The 15805-nt window shown below is 33.7% G+C and overlaps 1 protein-coding gene across 2 annotated transcripts in view; it reads left to right on the top strand.

Moving 5' to 3' along the window:
• Positions 1-15805, top strand: part of TBC1D8B (TBC1 domain family member 8B) — a 67462-nt gene that overhangs the window by 11997 nt on the left and 39660 nt on the right. For both annotated transcript variants that reach the window (XM_046674096.1, XM_046674095.1), the window contains exons 2-7: positions 1720-1830; positions 3926-4044; positions 4560-4785; positions 5470-5710; positions 8719-8926; positions 9822-9989. In XM_046674096.1, coding sequence (XP_046530052.1) covers positions 1720-1830; positions 3926-4044; positions 4560-4785; positions 5470-5710; positions 8719-8926; positions 9822-9989 — 1073 coding nt within the window. The remainder of the gene's footprint in view (positions 1-1719; positions 1831-3925; positions 4045-4559; positions 4786-5469; positions 5711-8718; positions 8927-9821; positions 9990-15805) is intronic.

The following is a 15805-nucleotide window of genomic DNA, read 5'->3' as shown; positions in this document are numbered from 1 at the left end:
GCCATGTCCGCACCCGGGATCCGAACTGGCGAATGCCCGGCCACTGAGAAGCAGAACTTGCGCGCTTAACCGCTGCGCCACTAGGCCGGCCCCCATATCAGACAACTTCTTTTCTCAATAATCTGCACACGTTCCCATTGCCAAAATCTTCTTTCTCGATATTTTATCCCTACTATCAAAACCCTCTGTCAGATTGCTAATTGATAATATGCTGCATTTGTGACTCCTATTTTTACTTTTTACTGATTCCTACATCCACTCGCCTACGTTTCCTTTCAGGTGAATGAAATTTCTCTTTATTTCTTTGTTCTATCTCCTACTCATCTAATTTACCTCCCTCTATGCTTATAATAACTTCCTAACTCACATCTGCCAACCTACCTATATTTTCATGCAAAGCTTGCTTGAAATCTTAACTTCTTTTAAGTGGGTAAAGATGGGAAAATAGCCAAAAACCTGGTTTATAATTGATTCAATTTTTTTCTCAAAAATCTGTATTCTAAATTAAAGAGAAATGCCTCAAAAAGCAAAACCAACACTCAACTAATCAAAGCTTCCAGAAAAGGAAGGTAGATATATATTTCAGCCATCTCATTGATATAGTTAAGTCAACAAATTTTGCTCCTATTGTGCCAGCAATATGTTGAAAGTTAGGGATACAAACCCACAAGTAGAAGGCATGTTTGTTCTCCTCTGAGAACTAATAATGTAGAGGAGACAAGATTAATATGTATGAAGCGCTTAGAAAGTAGTTGTAATAACTAGCCTAATAATCAAAATGCTAGGTTGTGTCGTATAGACTTTTAAGTGCTATAAGTAATCAGAGAAAAAGGAAGGCATTATTGCTTAGGGTTGCCAGTGAGGATTTCATAGGGGAAGTGGATCTTGAAGAAAATGTAGAATTTGGACTAGCTGGACTGAGCTAGATGACTTGCATTAGCATTTCTAGGTAAAAAGAGAATCGCTTAGCAAAGACCCTAAAGGAGAAATTGATTGATTGTTAAGAAAACAGCAAACGTTGTTCTAGGGAGGAGTAGGAATAATTAAATTGGAACGAATTGATCAAAAGCCTTGAATTCCAAATTGAGGAAAAAAGAATTGTTAAAAAGAAAATACCTTTACCTAAGCATTTTAATTAATCAAGGTTTTATCTTTTTTAAATATCCAGGATTTTCTTATATAATAATAGAATTAGCTAACGTTAAGTGTTTTACTATGTGCTGAGGATTGTTCTAAGTGTTTTATATGTAGTAATAACTCATTTCATCTTTACAACAACCTTTTGTGTTAAGTTCTATTTTAACCCCTTTATTTTATAAATGGGAATGATGAAAAGGTAATACAACTGGCTCAATTGACACAAGTAAGTAACAGAGCCAGGATTCAAACTCAGGTAGTCTCTGGTACCAAAATCTACATTCTTATCTGCTATATACACAGCCTTGTAAAGGAGGTATATAAGTGCTGCAAATATATCATGACATTTGGACAATTGAACCTGACTTTCTTTTTTATTGCAATATAATTTTCTCAAGCACAACTCACATCAGAACCCTGTAATCTCTTCATCCCAAATATATTTTTTCTTTAAGAAAAATATAAGGAAACCTTGGACTAGAAATTTAAAAAAAATTAATCCTTTGGTGGTTTGTCATATGAAGTGATATTGATTTTATGTCTTGTCAAATCCTTATTTCAATAGTCTCTTTATTACAACAGGGCTTCTGGTTGGGACTCTTGATTCAGTCTTAGACTCTACTGCTAAAGTAGCTCCATTTCGCATCCTACACCAGACACCAGATTCTCAAGTTTACCTGTCAATTGCATGTGGTAAGTATGATTTTAAAAATATTATTCAAGCAAATAAGGATATTAAGAAATTGAATATTTAGATTTATTTATACTCCCTAGTTGTTTTGATTTAGAAACGAGTTAAATGTGCAGCTCTATTTTGAGAGAATAGCAAGGCATCTAATTGCTTATTTAAGAAGGATTACAGATTATTATGGTTTTTAAAAAATCCATTAGTGTGGATTCAGGGACCTGAAGCATGTGTTCCAACAGTGCTGATTCTGAGCAAAGTTTGCTCAGTGCTACTGTTAGATGACTTCTTTCTTCAACTTCTCCTGCTTCACCCAACTGCTGGGAAGACGAGGACTCCCCATGAAATACTTTGTTTCATTTCTAGTAACTCAGATGAGGAGAATCAAGCCCAAAACTTAAAGGATGTCCCCTAAGTAAGTATAAGCCTAAAAAAGTGACCCTTTTTTAGGTAGACACTTATGTTCTCACAAAGAAATATGAAGGGATATCTTACAGGTAATGCTACATATTCATTCATGCTGGGGTGGTTCAGACGCTTCCACATATATAAATTGTGGGTTGAAAAGGAATTAGAATATTTTTCCTAATAAAGCAACTCAAAATAAAAAAAAACACAGTGACAATTTGTTATTTCTTTTATGATGCCATTGTAATGTTGGTCTAAATTAGAATTCCAGATTTCTGGCCTTTTAATGCTGAAAGACTGCCTTTTTCTCTTTCTCTCTTTCTTCTCCCCCTCTTTATACTCTTTAAGTATATCAAGTAGATATACTTTTAAAAAAAGCATGTGAATTTCTGGATAGTTCATATGTGTGAACATATAACATACAATTAATTTTTTAAGATGTGTGGCTTGTTTTTTGCATCTCCCTCTAAATTTTCATTAGTGTTTTGGGGAGTGTTTTCTCTTGGCTCTCTTAAATTGAATGCCATTTCACCTAAATGAAAAAGACATTACACCTGCTGACATCATGAGACATCTCTAACTTCAACTCTAAATCTGGTTGGTAGAAATTATTTAGACTAAAATATCCTTTCTACTTAAAAAAAGTATGATTATACAACTTATTCCCCCAAATTAACCTGATGCAGAAATTTAGTAATTATCTGCTAGTGAAACTTCCTTATACCTAAAAGATCAAAAATAAAGGCCTTAAAATTTCCTCATGACTTTTATTTGTGGTTCATCTAAGAAAGTTATTACACTTGGTATGATGACTTTAGTAAGATGAAAACAATTCTAACTGAATTCTAGGGAATAGGCAATTTTGCAGTTTCAGTAAATTTTTTAATGTGTCCCTTTCCATACATCATAAAACATACTAAGAAGTCAAGATATTTCTTTTGAATGAGATTTGTATAATCTTCAATGCTAGGGAGATCTTAAAGGTATGTGGGTTGTAGAGGGAGATTGATAGATATTGAAATGTTCTTCAAGCCAAAGGAACCCAGAGTCAACTGTAATATTTAGTCTGACCCTTAACAAGCCACCTAACACTGATTCAGTAGGTCACATGGATTTAACCTTGCTACAGGGTTTCTAACCTTCATGAAATTTCTTTAAGTTGAGTAGGTCTTTTAGTGAAAGAGTTGACTCTGAGCAAAGGCTTCATACCTTCTGAGATAAGTAGAGTTGCCACAATTGAAATCCACGTTTATACAGTGTGCATAGGATTGTCACATGCATGCTGTTTTCAGTCACAGATTATAGACACAATACTAACTGTATTATTTGAAGACCGAGGACTAAATTATGTATATTTATGTTCTGGTACTCTGCATAGTCTCTTAAAAGATACCGGTTACTGTAGGCACCAGTTATTAACATCTTGTTTTTAGAATTTTATATCTTTTCTCATGAGTTATATTTACTTTTCTTTCATTAAATATTTTATTCTATTTATAATGAAAAATAGTGTTCATGTCCACATATAAGGATGAAATAGAGAATAAATATAATACCTTTATTCCTTTATGATCATTATTTTTTAAAATAAGCAAATATAATTTTATTTCTTTTTAAACTAAGATTGTGAATATCAAGAGCAGTTTTGTTGTGGAGTTTTCTTTCAGTCTTTTATTCTCTTTCATTGTTCATCAGGAGCCAACAGAGAAGAAATAACCAAACATTGGGATTGGTTGGAACAAAATATCATGAAGACCTTATCTGTGTTTGATTCAAATGAAGATATTACTAATTTTGTACAAGGAAAAATAAGAGTAAGTGGCATGGATATATTTTGTAGATGGAGTATTAAAATCTTTGAAGCTCTTATTTGAGGATCAAATGTTGCACGGAAGGTCACTGTTTTACTGGCGCCTTTCAGGAATGGCAGAAGCTCGCATATGAATGTCAGAATCAGTGTTAAAGAACATTGTAAAGCCAGTGATTATTCTTTGGTGCCCTTGTCAGTGCTCTTAGGGATATTTTCATTTCAATATCTCTTGAGTTTGGAGTTTGAATGAACCCTTCGTTCAATCAAAAGAATATTTAGCACCTGTATTTGTGGTAGCTCCTTGTGAGGCATTAGAAAAAGCCTAATTACAAAATTAAAGAAAATATGCTATTCTCTGCCTTAAGAGAAACATGTATGTGTACACATAAATGCATATGATATATGTACTTGTGTAGATATACTGTACACAGTTGTATTCAACAAACTGTTTAAATATGTGAACTATATTTTCACTGGTAGGTAATGATTAATTTTCAGAAAACATTTTGTCTCCTTTAGGGATTGATTGCTGAAGAGGGAAAACATTCTTTTGCAAAAGAAGATGATCCTGAGAAATTTCGAGAAGCCCTTTTGAAATTTGAAAAATGTTTTGGTTTACCAGAGCAGGAGAAGTTAGTGACCTATTACTCGTGCAGTTATTGGAAAGGACGGGTTCCTTGTCAGGGTTGGCTCTATCTTAGCACCAACTTTCTGAGCTTCTATTCTTTTCTGTTGGGATCAGAAAGTAAGTGGTTTCTGTTACTTACCATGACTTTGAACTTGCTGACTGACCTATCAACTCTGTGGTGGTGTTAGGTTATATATAAAGTAATAGGATTAATATTAAGGGTAATTAAACTATACATTAAAAAGTTCACTTCATCTAGAGAAAGAATCCTTTTAAGGCTAGTTGCTTAATATAGGAACCATTAGAAGTGTGTATAGAATACCTTGCATTTTGTGAGAAGTGAATGAATATTTAATAAGTGATGATGGTCATCTGGCATATAACTCTTTTCTTTTCCTTGTTCTAAACTACCTACTTTATTCAATCCATGTTTCAAAGGATAAATATAGTAGCCATAGTACCTAGTGGCCCACAGCTGCAAAGAAGAATCAAACAGTACTGTTCATAGCACACGTATAGCTTTTACATCAGTGTTTATGTAATTATGTAAAGTAGCAGATTTAAATATAAAATCAGAATAACTTTTAAAAAAATCTTTAGAATTATATCTTTTCCTAGAATCAGTAATTATTGTATGTTCATGGTTATGCTTGAAAATTTTAACTAATCTTGAACTCTAAAATATTTTCTTCGTTCATAGCATTTTTCAAGTGGTTAACCATTGTTTTGAAAGACCTGAGTGACAAACATTAATCAATATTGAGAAATTTAATCATATCTGCTTATGACTCTTATTTGCAGTAAAACTCATCATCTCCTGGGATGCTGTCTCAAAACTTGAAAAGACTTCAAATGTCATACTGACAGAGAGTATTCATGTGTGTTCCCAAGGGGAGAATCACTACTTTTCCATGTTTTTGCATATTAACCAAACATACCTTCTTATGGAACAGCTAGCAAACTATGCTATAAAGAGACTTTTTGATAAGGAAACGTTTGATAATGACCCATTCCTTGATGATCCTCTACAAATCACCAAAAGGTATTCAAAGCTTAATTAAGATTTATTTTTTAAAGTATTGTTTGACCAAAGAATGGTAGCATTGATTAGCATTATAAATTAACTGTTCTGTGTTACATAATAGTTTTCCTTTAGGGTTAATCATCGAGTGGCTTTTTTTTAGTTTATTCATATGCATTTCACGAATAGTATTCTCCCCATGAAATTTAATCCTAAGAAGTAATAGACGTTAGGTTTGAAAATTACTTCTTGAGATCCCAGTAGGATTTGCCCTCGAGTGCTTTTAGAAATGTGGAGATTTTTGTGTGTCTGGTTAGTCTAACTCTAAATTTCTCTGTCAATAGTCTAGATAATTTCAGGTCCAAAGTTATTAAATGTGCTGTTTATTTTTAAACATAATTTACAGACAGCATCATTTTTTATGAAGAGGCAGGTTAGTGGGATCAGTGGAGCAAGGGCTTTAGAACGAGTAGAGCAACCCTTGGATGAGGCATAATCTCTCAGGACCTCACTTCCTCATCTGTCATTTATACCTCAGAGAGCACTGGGAAGGAATGAACAATATAATGTGTGAAAAAGCACTTTGTAAAATAGAAAGCACTAGATAAGTATTAAACACCATTAGTGCCTGCATCAGAAGTATCTGATAGCTGTTTGCTACTATATTTGGTTTGCTGAAGCTGACCAGAGCCCTTTCATCCTGCTCAACACTCAGAACAGTTGACTGAAATGAGCATGCCAAACAGAGGGGAGAGAGAAGATCCAGAAATAGCTAGTGAAAGCAGCTTCTGGCAAGGAGGATGAGGGTATAGACTGTATGGGAAAGTGTAAGCGGAACCTAAGCCGCAGTCCTATGGACAGACCAGAATGAGTGACCTGGAGGGCTGTGTGATTACTACATAGCCCTAACTGGGTACAGTTGTTCCTCTTGCCTGTTTCTAGACAATTCCTAAAATCTATATGCATAAGAATTCCTTTGGCAGCCTACTTGCTTCTCTAAAAAATAGATCAGTGAGGTGAACTTTTTACTCCTTATTACCAAAATTAGGTTCCAGTGTGCATGATTTATAAATAGAACTCTATAAGGATTAAGAATCCTGGTTATGTTATATTATAGTTGGGCATTTGTTTTTGTAATTTGTTCCCTGATTGGCCCCCATAAACATAAAATTTTTATCATTTTATTTCCCTTCAAATATCCTCTAAATGGTCATCTATAAATGAGTTATTCATTACCAAGTCTGTATTTAATGAGATATAGGAAATCCGTTTTTGTCTATGTGTATTTATAAGAGAAGCTATTGAAAATCATATATAGCTAAATCCTTTTTTCTAGTAAGATAAAAAGAATAATAGCTTACTTAGACTTAATCTCCGAATAACTTTTTTCTAAAATGGAATATCTTTATTGCTTTGGCTTATTGTTTTTACAAATATGTATTACTTCTATAACTTAAACAATACATAAGCATAATAACAATAGTTAAGATTAGTATAGGGGCCAGCCTGGTGGCACAGCAGTTAAGTGCGCACCTTCCGCTTTGGCGGCCCGAGGTTTGCCGATTCGGATCCCGGGTGTGGACATGGCACTGCTTGTCAAGCCATGCTGTGGTAGGTGTCCCACATATAAAGTAGAGGAAGATGGGCATGGATGTTAGCTCAGGGCCAGTCTTCCTCAGCAAAAAGAGGAGGATTGGTAGTAAATGTTAGCTCAGGGCTAATCTTCCTCAAAACAACAACAAAAAAACACAAATGATCAGTGTATATCCTTCCAGGCACTTTAATGCTTGAGTTGAAAAAATATTTGCAAAAAACATGAATGGGACTAAACATCACATATTATTCTACAACCTGCTTTTTTTCCCCTTAAAATAACATGCCATGGACATCTTTTCCTTCATATAAATAGACCTCATCCTTTTAAATAATAGTGAAATAACCCACCAAAGTATAATTTAAGTGAGGTTAAAATTGATATGGTTTTCTGTTCATATTTACCAGAATTATTTTGAAAGACATGATGAAGTGCCACATATTCAAATAGTATATGCTGGAATGGTGAATTTAGTTTTAACTTTGTTGGCTTTGAGTTAGAACTTGCATAATTTACTCACTATCCCAGGTGGCATTGCTGCTTAGCACAAGTGTTTAGTCCCTCTAGAAAAATTGTATTATTTTAAGCAATTGTTTTTTATTTATATATTTATATATCAGTTAACAAGTAATCTGTATTTATTGGCATATATCCTGTGCCCAGTACTGTGTAAGCATGTTGTTTCATCTTGCCTCTATTTTGGATTTTTTTAAACATTCATTTAAATTTTTGCTTCACTTAATTTTTTTTTTTTAAGATTTTATTTTTTTCCTTTGTCTCCCCAAAGCCCCCCGATACATAGTTGTATATTCTTCATTGTGGGTCCTTCTAGTTGTGACATGTGGGACGCTGCCTCAGCGTGGTTTGATGAGCAGTGCCATGTCCATGCCCAGGATTCGAACCAACAAAACACTGGGCCACCTGCAGCAGAGTGCACGAACTTAACCACTCAGCCACGGGACCAGCCCCTGCTTCGCTTAATTTTAATATTATCTTTTATGCACTATTCTTCCTAAATTTTGATGCCATAAATTTTCATTTTTTAATTTTGTTTGAATTGGGGAACTCTCTTGATTTTCTGATAATGAGATATAAAAATTATTGTCTGCCAAGATTGGTTTTAGCCATATTCACACACTATGAATATATAATAATATAATAATAATCTTCCAGCAAATGACCCCTTAACAGATGGTTTGAAGACCTACATCATCTCTAACTTTTGGTCATTGTAATCTACTAATAAAACAAAATTGGAAAAGAGAACAAACAAATTTGTTAGGAATCAATGTGTTTCTTCCATTTCATAATTTGTTGAAGAACATAGCATGTAGTGTTTAATCTTTCTGCTTTACAGCACATTTAGATTAATCAATATAGGCATGTGTACACTTTATAAGTCATCATTTGAGCCCCCCTTTTTTCTTTCCTACAGAGGTCTGGAAAATCGAGCCCACAGTGAGCAGTTTAATGCTTTTTTTAGGCTACCCAAAGAAGAGACTTTGAAAGAAGTACATGAGTGTTTCTTATGGCTACCATTCAGTCACTTCAATACTCATGGAAAAATGTGCATCTCAGAAAACTATATCTGCTTTGCTAGCCAGGATGGCAATCTGTGTAGTGTAATCATTCCATTACGAGAGGTAATGTAAATTTGGATATATATCAGTTTTCAGTTTGAAAATGTTATTCACAGAGTAAATTGTCCTTTAGTTCTGTAAATTATTAAAAGTTCAATATCCAACATCCTTTTAGTAATTTTAAAATAATCATTTTTTTAAGTTCAGTATTATTCTTCAGGATAAGACTACCATTCTTCAGGGTAAGAGAGCTAGGATAAGAGCCTTATAGCTCTTACTGAAAGTGAAAATAGAAAAAAATTAAAAATTGATAAACAAGATAAGGGTTTAGGATGACTCAGTGGAACATGATCACTCAGACATTTATGAGATTAATACCAAAACTTAGACTGTTGCATTTGATACACACAGTCAAAAAGAATGGCACTGATAGCTTTTTTGTAAGTCAGAAGTAGTCAGCTTTGGAGCACTGAATTTATCATTTTTAAAGGCTTCAAGTTAGTTAAACTTTTTCCCTGAGAAGTGAAAGAACTTGCACTGAGGTTCCTTGTATCAGTGGTACAACTAGTTTCCAAAGTCTATTTCTTTTTCTTTTTTTTTTTTTTAAAGATTTTATTTTTTCCTTTTTGTCCCCAAAGCCCCCCGGTACATAGTTGTATATTCTTCGTTGTGGGTCCTCCTAGTTGTGGCATGTGGGACGCTGCCTCAGCGTGGTCTGATGAGCAGTGCCATGTCCGTGCCCAGGATTCGAACCAACGAAACACTGGGCCGCCTGCAGCGGAGCGCACGAACTTAACCACTCAGCCACGGCGCCAGCCCCTCCAAAGTCTATTTCTTAGTAAGTCATACCACAGGCCCAAACTTTTAGCCACAAAAGGGTAAGCTAAAAACATTTTGCGTTAAGGTGTCAGCAACAAGGGAAAATGTGATTCATTTGTAATATGTTTTCACCCCGCAGGTCTTAGCCGTAGATAAGACAAATGAGTCCAGCAAATCTGTCATCATTAGCATCAAAGGAAAGACAGCTTTTCGCTTCATTGAAGTTAAAGACTTTGAGCAACTGGTGGCAAAACTCAGGCTCAAGTGTGGGGCAGCTTCAACTCAGTATCATGATATTAGCACAGAGGTAATTATATAGTAATCAAATCAGTTTGAAAACAAGGTTTGTGTTTCGGGTGGTGCATTCTTTCAAAAGGAGTTCATAGTACCTTTTTTATTCATACTTAGGTTTATTTTTTAAAAGACTAAAATCAAAGAAATTATATTCTCTAAGTCACACCATAAAACAGAAGTAAGAATTAAGGACTATCCTTTTTTAGAAACTCATACTTTCAAAAAATTATCATTTGGTCTTTCTTGACTATATTTACTGTTTATCATGTACACACCTTGTATTTTCATATATCATGGCTTTTAACAACTCAAACTGTATTTGAGAATTCAAGAATGCCTTGAAAAAGGACCTCTCCTCTTATTCTTATAGAGGGGCAGCAATCTTAAACCAATCTGACTACCTTTTATTTAATAACCAGTAGGCCAGCCTTATTTACATAATCTAGTCCAAAGCAAAATAGTGGCGTATGTATTTACTAGTTTAATATTAGAGAAGGGAAATATTCTTGGCAAAGAGTGGTTCAGAGCCTAATTTTAATGTTTAGTATGTCGTTCATGGAACTGTATAGTTACAATTCCAATTAATTTTCTTTTTCAATGCCTGGGAACATGTTTTAATAGATTGATAAGACTTACCACATTGTAACTATATATATTTTAATTAAAATTTCAAAGAAAAAATCAAGATTGGCTTTACTGGCTATATTTTATTTGGATTGGATTTTAGAGGCTCTTGCCTCTCTCTCCAGAGTAGAGACTAGAAATATTACATTAAGTCAATTATAATGCAGTATTGATAAGAATAACTTTCCGTTTGATAATAGAAAAGCACAATGAAAACATGTAATTAAAAAAATACATATATCTCAGTTCCAGACACAGAACCTTCATGTTGACCATCGGTTTTCATGCCCCAACTTTCTAATCTTTTATTCTCTTCAAGTATGTACCCAGGATATTCCTTAGTTTGATGTGAGGACACAAGTAAAATCTGATCAGTCTTTGTAGTTTCTCTTCCAGTGGTCTCATATTCTTTCTTATATCACTTTTTTTCCTGTCCTATTCCATTTCAGATTCAGTGTGTTAGATTTAGTGCTCTTCTTATGTTTCCTTCTCCTTCAATTTATCTGTGTCTCTTAAACCTGAAGAACTAGAATTTTTCCCCTGAAAACTCTCAAGTGCCTCTAGTATACTGGGTATACTCAGTTGTCAAGAAAGAATTTTGTTTCAAAATGAGTTTACCATCTTTTCAGATGTATGTCAGAGTTCTACAATTTTCTAGTTTCTCTTAGCTGTATTTAGAGGTTTTAGTAAAGATATGTACAAAATACCAGTCAGTATATTAATTTTCTTGGAAATTTGTTTTGTCATAACATCCTATTTTCACTTAAGATTTTTATGTTAGCAATGGTGAAAATATTGACTTGTTTTAGTATTATCTGTGTATGTCTAGCTTTAATGATGGCACATTTTAAAAATTAGCAGAGCTTTTAAACAAGAGCTAGTTCCATTTGATCTCTAAATGACAGAAATTGTAGTTACGTTAGTTATAGCTAGACCTAGAATGCTGAAACAAAAAGAAAAAATTGCATTCTATAATTCTACCATATCTGGTAAATTTTACACAAACAACAAGACTTTTTAATCTAAATCTCAAAGCAGTTTAAATCAACAAATCTAAATATGAATACGGAAAGGACTTTAGGAAATTTTTCTTTTGAGTACATCAAAAACTGATGCAAAAGAAAGTGTTCCCAGAAGTAGTTGGGATTATGGGTAAGTACCAGTTCTGTCCAAATTTTTGAATGTGTCAATTAAAATTGTCCACATTCTATTAAGTTATGTTAAAATCTGGGTACATACACAGGTTTTGAAAAATTCTAATTAAGTGCTTAGAAAACATATTACTCTTAACTTTTATTGACACATATACTCAAGAAATATGACTAGATACGGTAATTTTTCAAAACTACTAAATGAAAGAAAAATGAGCCCTTTTAGCTAAGTTTTAAGCAAAGTGGCCTAAGAAAGAAGAGCACTGCTGAATATCCTTTACTTGATGCTTTGAAGCTGCATTATAAGTGGATCTTAGGAACTATGGAATGTCAAGACGGGGTAGAAATTGAGCTTTGCCTTAAAGTGTTTAAAAGGGCAAATATCTTCTACAGATTATCAAAGCATATGTAAACATACTTGTTTCACTAGTTCTCATAACCAGCACTATCTATCTTTCTAAGTTTTTAAATTAGAAGTAATAGCTTCCTTATCCTACACAATAATGCGGATAAAAATTATAGTGTAACCCGAGCAACTGGTGTTTACTTTAATAAGAATAAAGTAATGTCTCCTGTAACTATAAATTAGACATAGGTGTTTTAGCTGTAAGGAGTAGATTTATTTCTATGCAAGGAAAACAAATTTTATTAAAAGTAAAAGTAACACTAATTTTATATTATTCACTATGAACAGGAGCCTATGTTAAGATAAGCTTCTGATCTTTAAGAGAAGTGTTTCTTTGTGTTTTTTGTTATAATTTTTGCTTTTACAGGTCGTTTCTGGACCCCAAGCATCATTATTATGCTGAGTTTGTGAGATATTCTAATTTAAATCTGGTAGTTTGTAGAACAGTTACACATAAAGAAATGTTAATCTTAGCCGTGTCTTTCCTTCACTGTTAGAAGCCATATACTACTTCTAAAGTCACCCAAAAACCAAACTGGTCTAAGAGTACATGTTATAGAGTCAACAACCTACGTTGCTTCCTCACATGATTGGATTTTGCCTAGGCACTAAATGTCTGATGAGTGCCAAATTTATTCCCGTCACAAGGGTGAGCACCCAAATTAATGGGCATATAGAATCGGAATGGCCATGAAGTAAAACTTTCCATTCAAAAGAGCCAGAGCGAAAAAAAAAGTTCAGAAATTTAAGCTTGGTTTCTTGAATAATCTACTTTATTATACTCTTCAAACAATTCCAATATTAAATTGCTTTAAGCCGACATCTTTGAAGGTGAATGTGTTAATGTGATTTTATAAATGCTTAAGACGTAATCATAGATAGAACTGGCACTTTTGCCATCCCTTTTATAAATTTATGTTTGGGATCTCATTACTTAGATTATTTTTCTTTTCCTTCTTGGATACTTGTCCTGTGGTTTGGATATATTACTAATAGATAAACTGGTACTTCAATCATATGCCTTAAACTAAGGGAATGTACTTTGTTTGAGATCCAGAGCTACAACCATGAATTTTTCAATCTGTTTTGCAAAAACATAACCCCTCATTAAAACAGCAAATTTTAAAATGAACAGTAAGTAGATTTGTCAATAAAAGCTTTTTAAAAAGGAAGAGAAGTGTTGTAATTTGGACCTATACTCGCTAATCATTATTTTTTATTGTAAGCTTCTTCTGTCCTACCCTTATATTCGGACATTGATTTGAATACTCCTTTCTAACTTTCCCTGAATCCTCTTAATATCCAACCCTTCTAGGGCTTGTTGGCTTCTTGGGTTTCAAGCTGAAACACCGCTGGACTGCTCTACCCTAAGCTTCTACGTTTCCTCTGCCTCAGTCATGGGCATTCTTTTCATCTTGCTTAAGCTACTAAAGTTAAAGAGATTATGTTAGTGAGCTTTTTTTCCCCACTACCTCTAGTGGTAACAGTAGTACCTCTAGTGGTAACTTCTGGTATAGTTAGAATCCACAGAAGCTGGGTAACTGATCTGTTTTAAAAAGTAAAGCTTGGGAGATAATAAAATTCATGTGGAAATGCAAGGGACCCAGAATAGCTAAAACAGTATTGAAGAGGAAGAATAAAGTTGGACTCACCCTTTTCAATTTCAAAACTTTCAACAAGAGTGCCAAGTAAATTCAACTAGGGGAAGATAGTCTTTTCAACAAATAGTCCTGGAACAATGGATATCAACATACCAAAAAAAATGAAGTTTGACCCTTTCCTTAGACCATACACAAAAATTAATTCAAAATGAATTGAAGACCTAAATGTAAGAGCTGAAACTGTAAAACTCTTAGAGAAAACATAGAAGTAAATCTTCATGTCCTTGAACTAGGCAGTTTTTTCTTACCTGTGACACCAAAAGTACATGACAAAAGAAAATAAATAGGCAAATTGGACTAAATCAAAATTAAAAGCTTTTGTCCTACAAATGATAACATCAAGAAAGTGAAAAGACAATCCACAGAATGGGAGAAAATATTTGCAAATTATCTATCTGGTAAAAGACATCTATCCAGAATGCATAAAGAACTCTTAACAACTCAATAATAAAAGGCAAACCCAATTTTTTAAAATGGTAAAAGGATTTGAATAAACATTTCTCCAAACAAGGTAAGGGATTGACCAGTAAGCACATGAAGATGGTCAACATAATTAGTCATTAGGGAAATTCAAATTAAAACCACAATAAGATACCATTTCATACCCACTAGGGTGGTTATAATACAAAAGACAGACAATAACAAGTGTTGAGGAGGATATGAACAAATTGAAATCCTCATACTTTGTTGACTGATTCTTTTTTAAAAAAATAATTTCTCTTTTCTGATATGCACTATTTGGTGGGACATACTTTCCTTTATATTTTTAATTCATAGACTTTATTTCTTAGAGCAGTTTTAGGTTTATGGAAAAATTGAACAGACAATACAGAGAGTTCTCATATACATACACCCACCCTCTACCCTGCCAGTTGTTCCTATTATTAACATCTTGCATTTACATGGTACATTTGTTACAATGATGAACCAATATTGATACATTATTATTAACTAAAGTCCATAGTTTACATTAGGGTCCACTCTTTGTATTGTACAGTTCTATAGGTTTTGTCAAATGCATAATATCATGTGTCCACCATTATAGTATCATGCTGAATAATTTCCCTGCGCTAAAAATCCCCTTGGTTTAACTGTTTGTCCTTCCCCCCAACTATTGGCAACCACTGATCTTTTTACTGTCTCTGTAATCTTGCCTTTTCCAGAATGTTATATAGTTGGAATCATACCATATATATCCTTTTCAAACTGGCTTCTTTTCCTTAGCAATATGCATTTAAGGTTCCTCTATATCTTTTTGTGGTTTGCTAGCTCATTTCTTTTTTTTAGAATTAAAAAAAAATCCAACAGATATTTATTGAACTTCAGCCATGTGTGTCAGGAACTGTGCTAGGTTCTTTTTTTCCAGCTTTATTTTGATATAAGTGATATATAACATTGTGTAAGTTTAAGGTGTACAATGTGATGATTTGGTACACGTATATATTTTGAAATGATTACCACAGTTAGGTTAGTTAACATATCCTTCACCACACATAATTACAATTTTGTTGTTGTTATAGTGAGAACATTTAGAATCAACTCTCATAGCAACTTTCCAGTATACAATACAGTATTGTTAACTCTAGTCACCATGCTGTACATTAGACCCCTAGAACTTATTCCTCATATAATTGGCAGTTTGTACCCATTGACCAACACCTCCTCATTTCCCCCTACTTCTAGCCCCTGGCAACCAGCATTTTACTCTCTGCTTCTATGAGTTTCGGTATTTGAGATTCTACATATAAGTGAGATCATATGGTATTTGTCTTTCTCTGTCTTATTTCACTTAGTGTAATGCCCTCGAGGTCCATCCATATTAAAAATGGCAGGACTTCTTTTTGTAATGGCTGAATAATATTCCATTGTATATGTGTATATATATCACATTTTCTTTATCCATTCATTTGTCAACAAACAGTTTGTTTCCGTTTCTCGGCTATTGTAAATAATGCTGCAGTGAACATGGGAGTGCAGATACCTCTTC

The sequence above is a fragment of the Equus quagga genome, chromosome 10 (assembly GCF_021613505.1).
Source record: "Equus quagga isolate Etosha38 chromosome 10, UCLA_HA_Equagga_1.0, whole genome shotgun sequence".
Taxonomy (NCBI): Eukaryota; Metazoa; Chordata; class Mammalia; order Perissodactyla; family Equidae; genus Equus; species Equus quagga.
The sequence above is the reverse complement of the archived record's forward strand: the minus strand, read 5'-3'. Positions and strand labels throughout refer to the sequence as shown.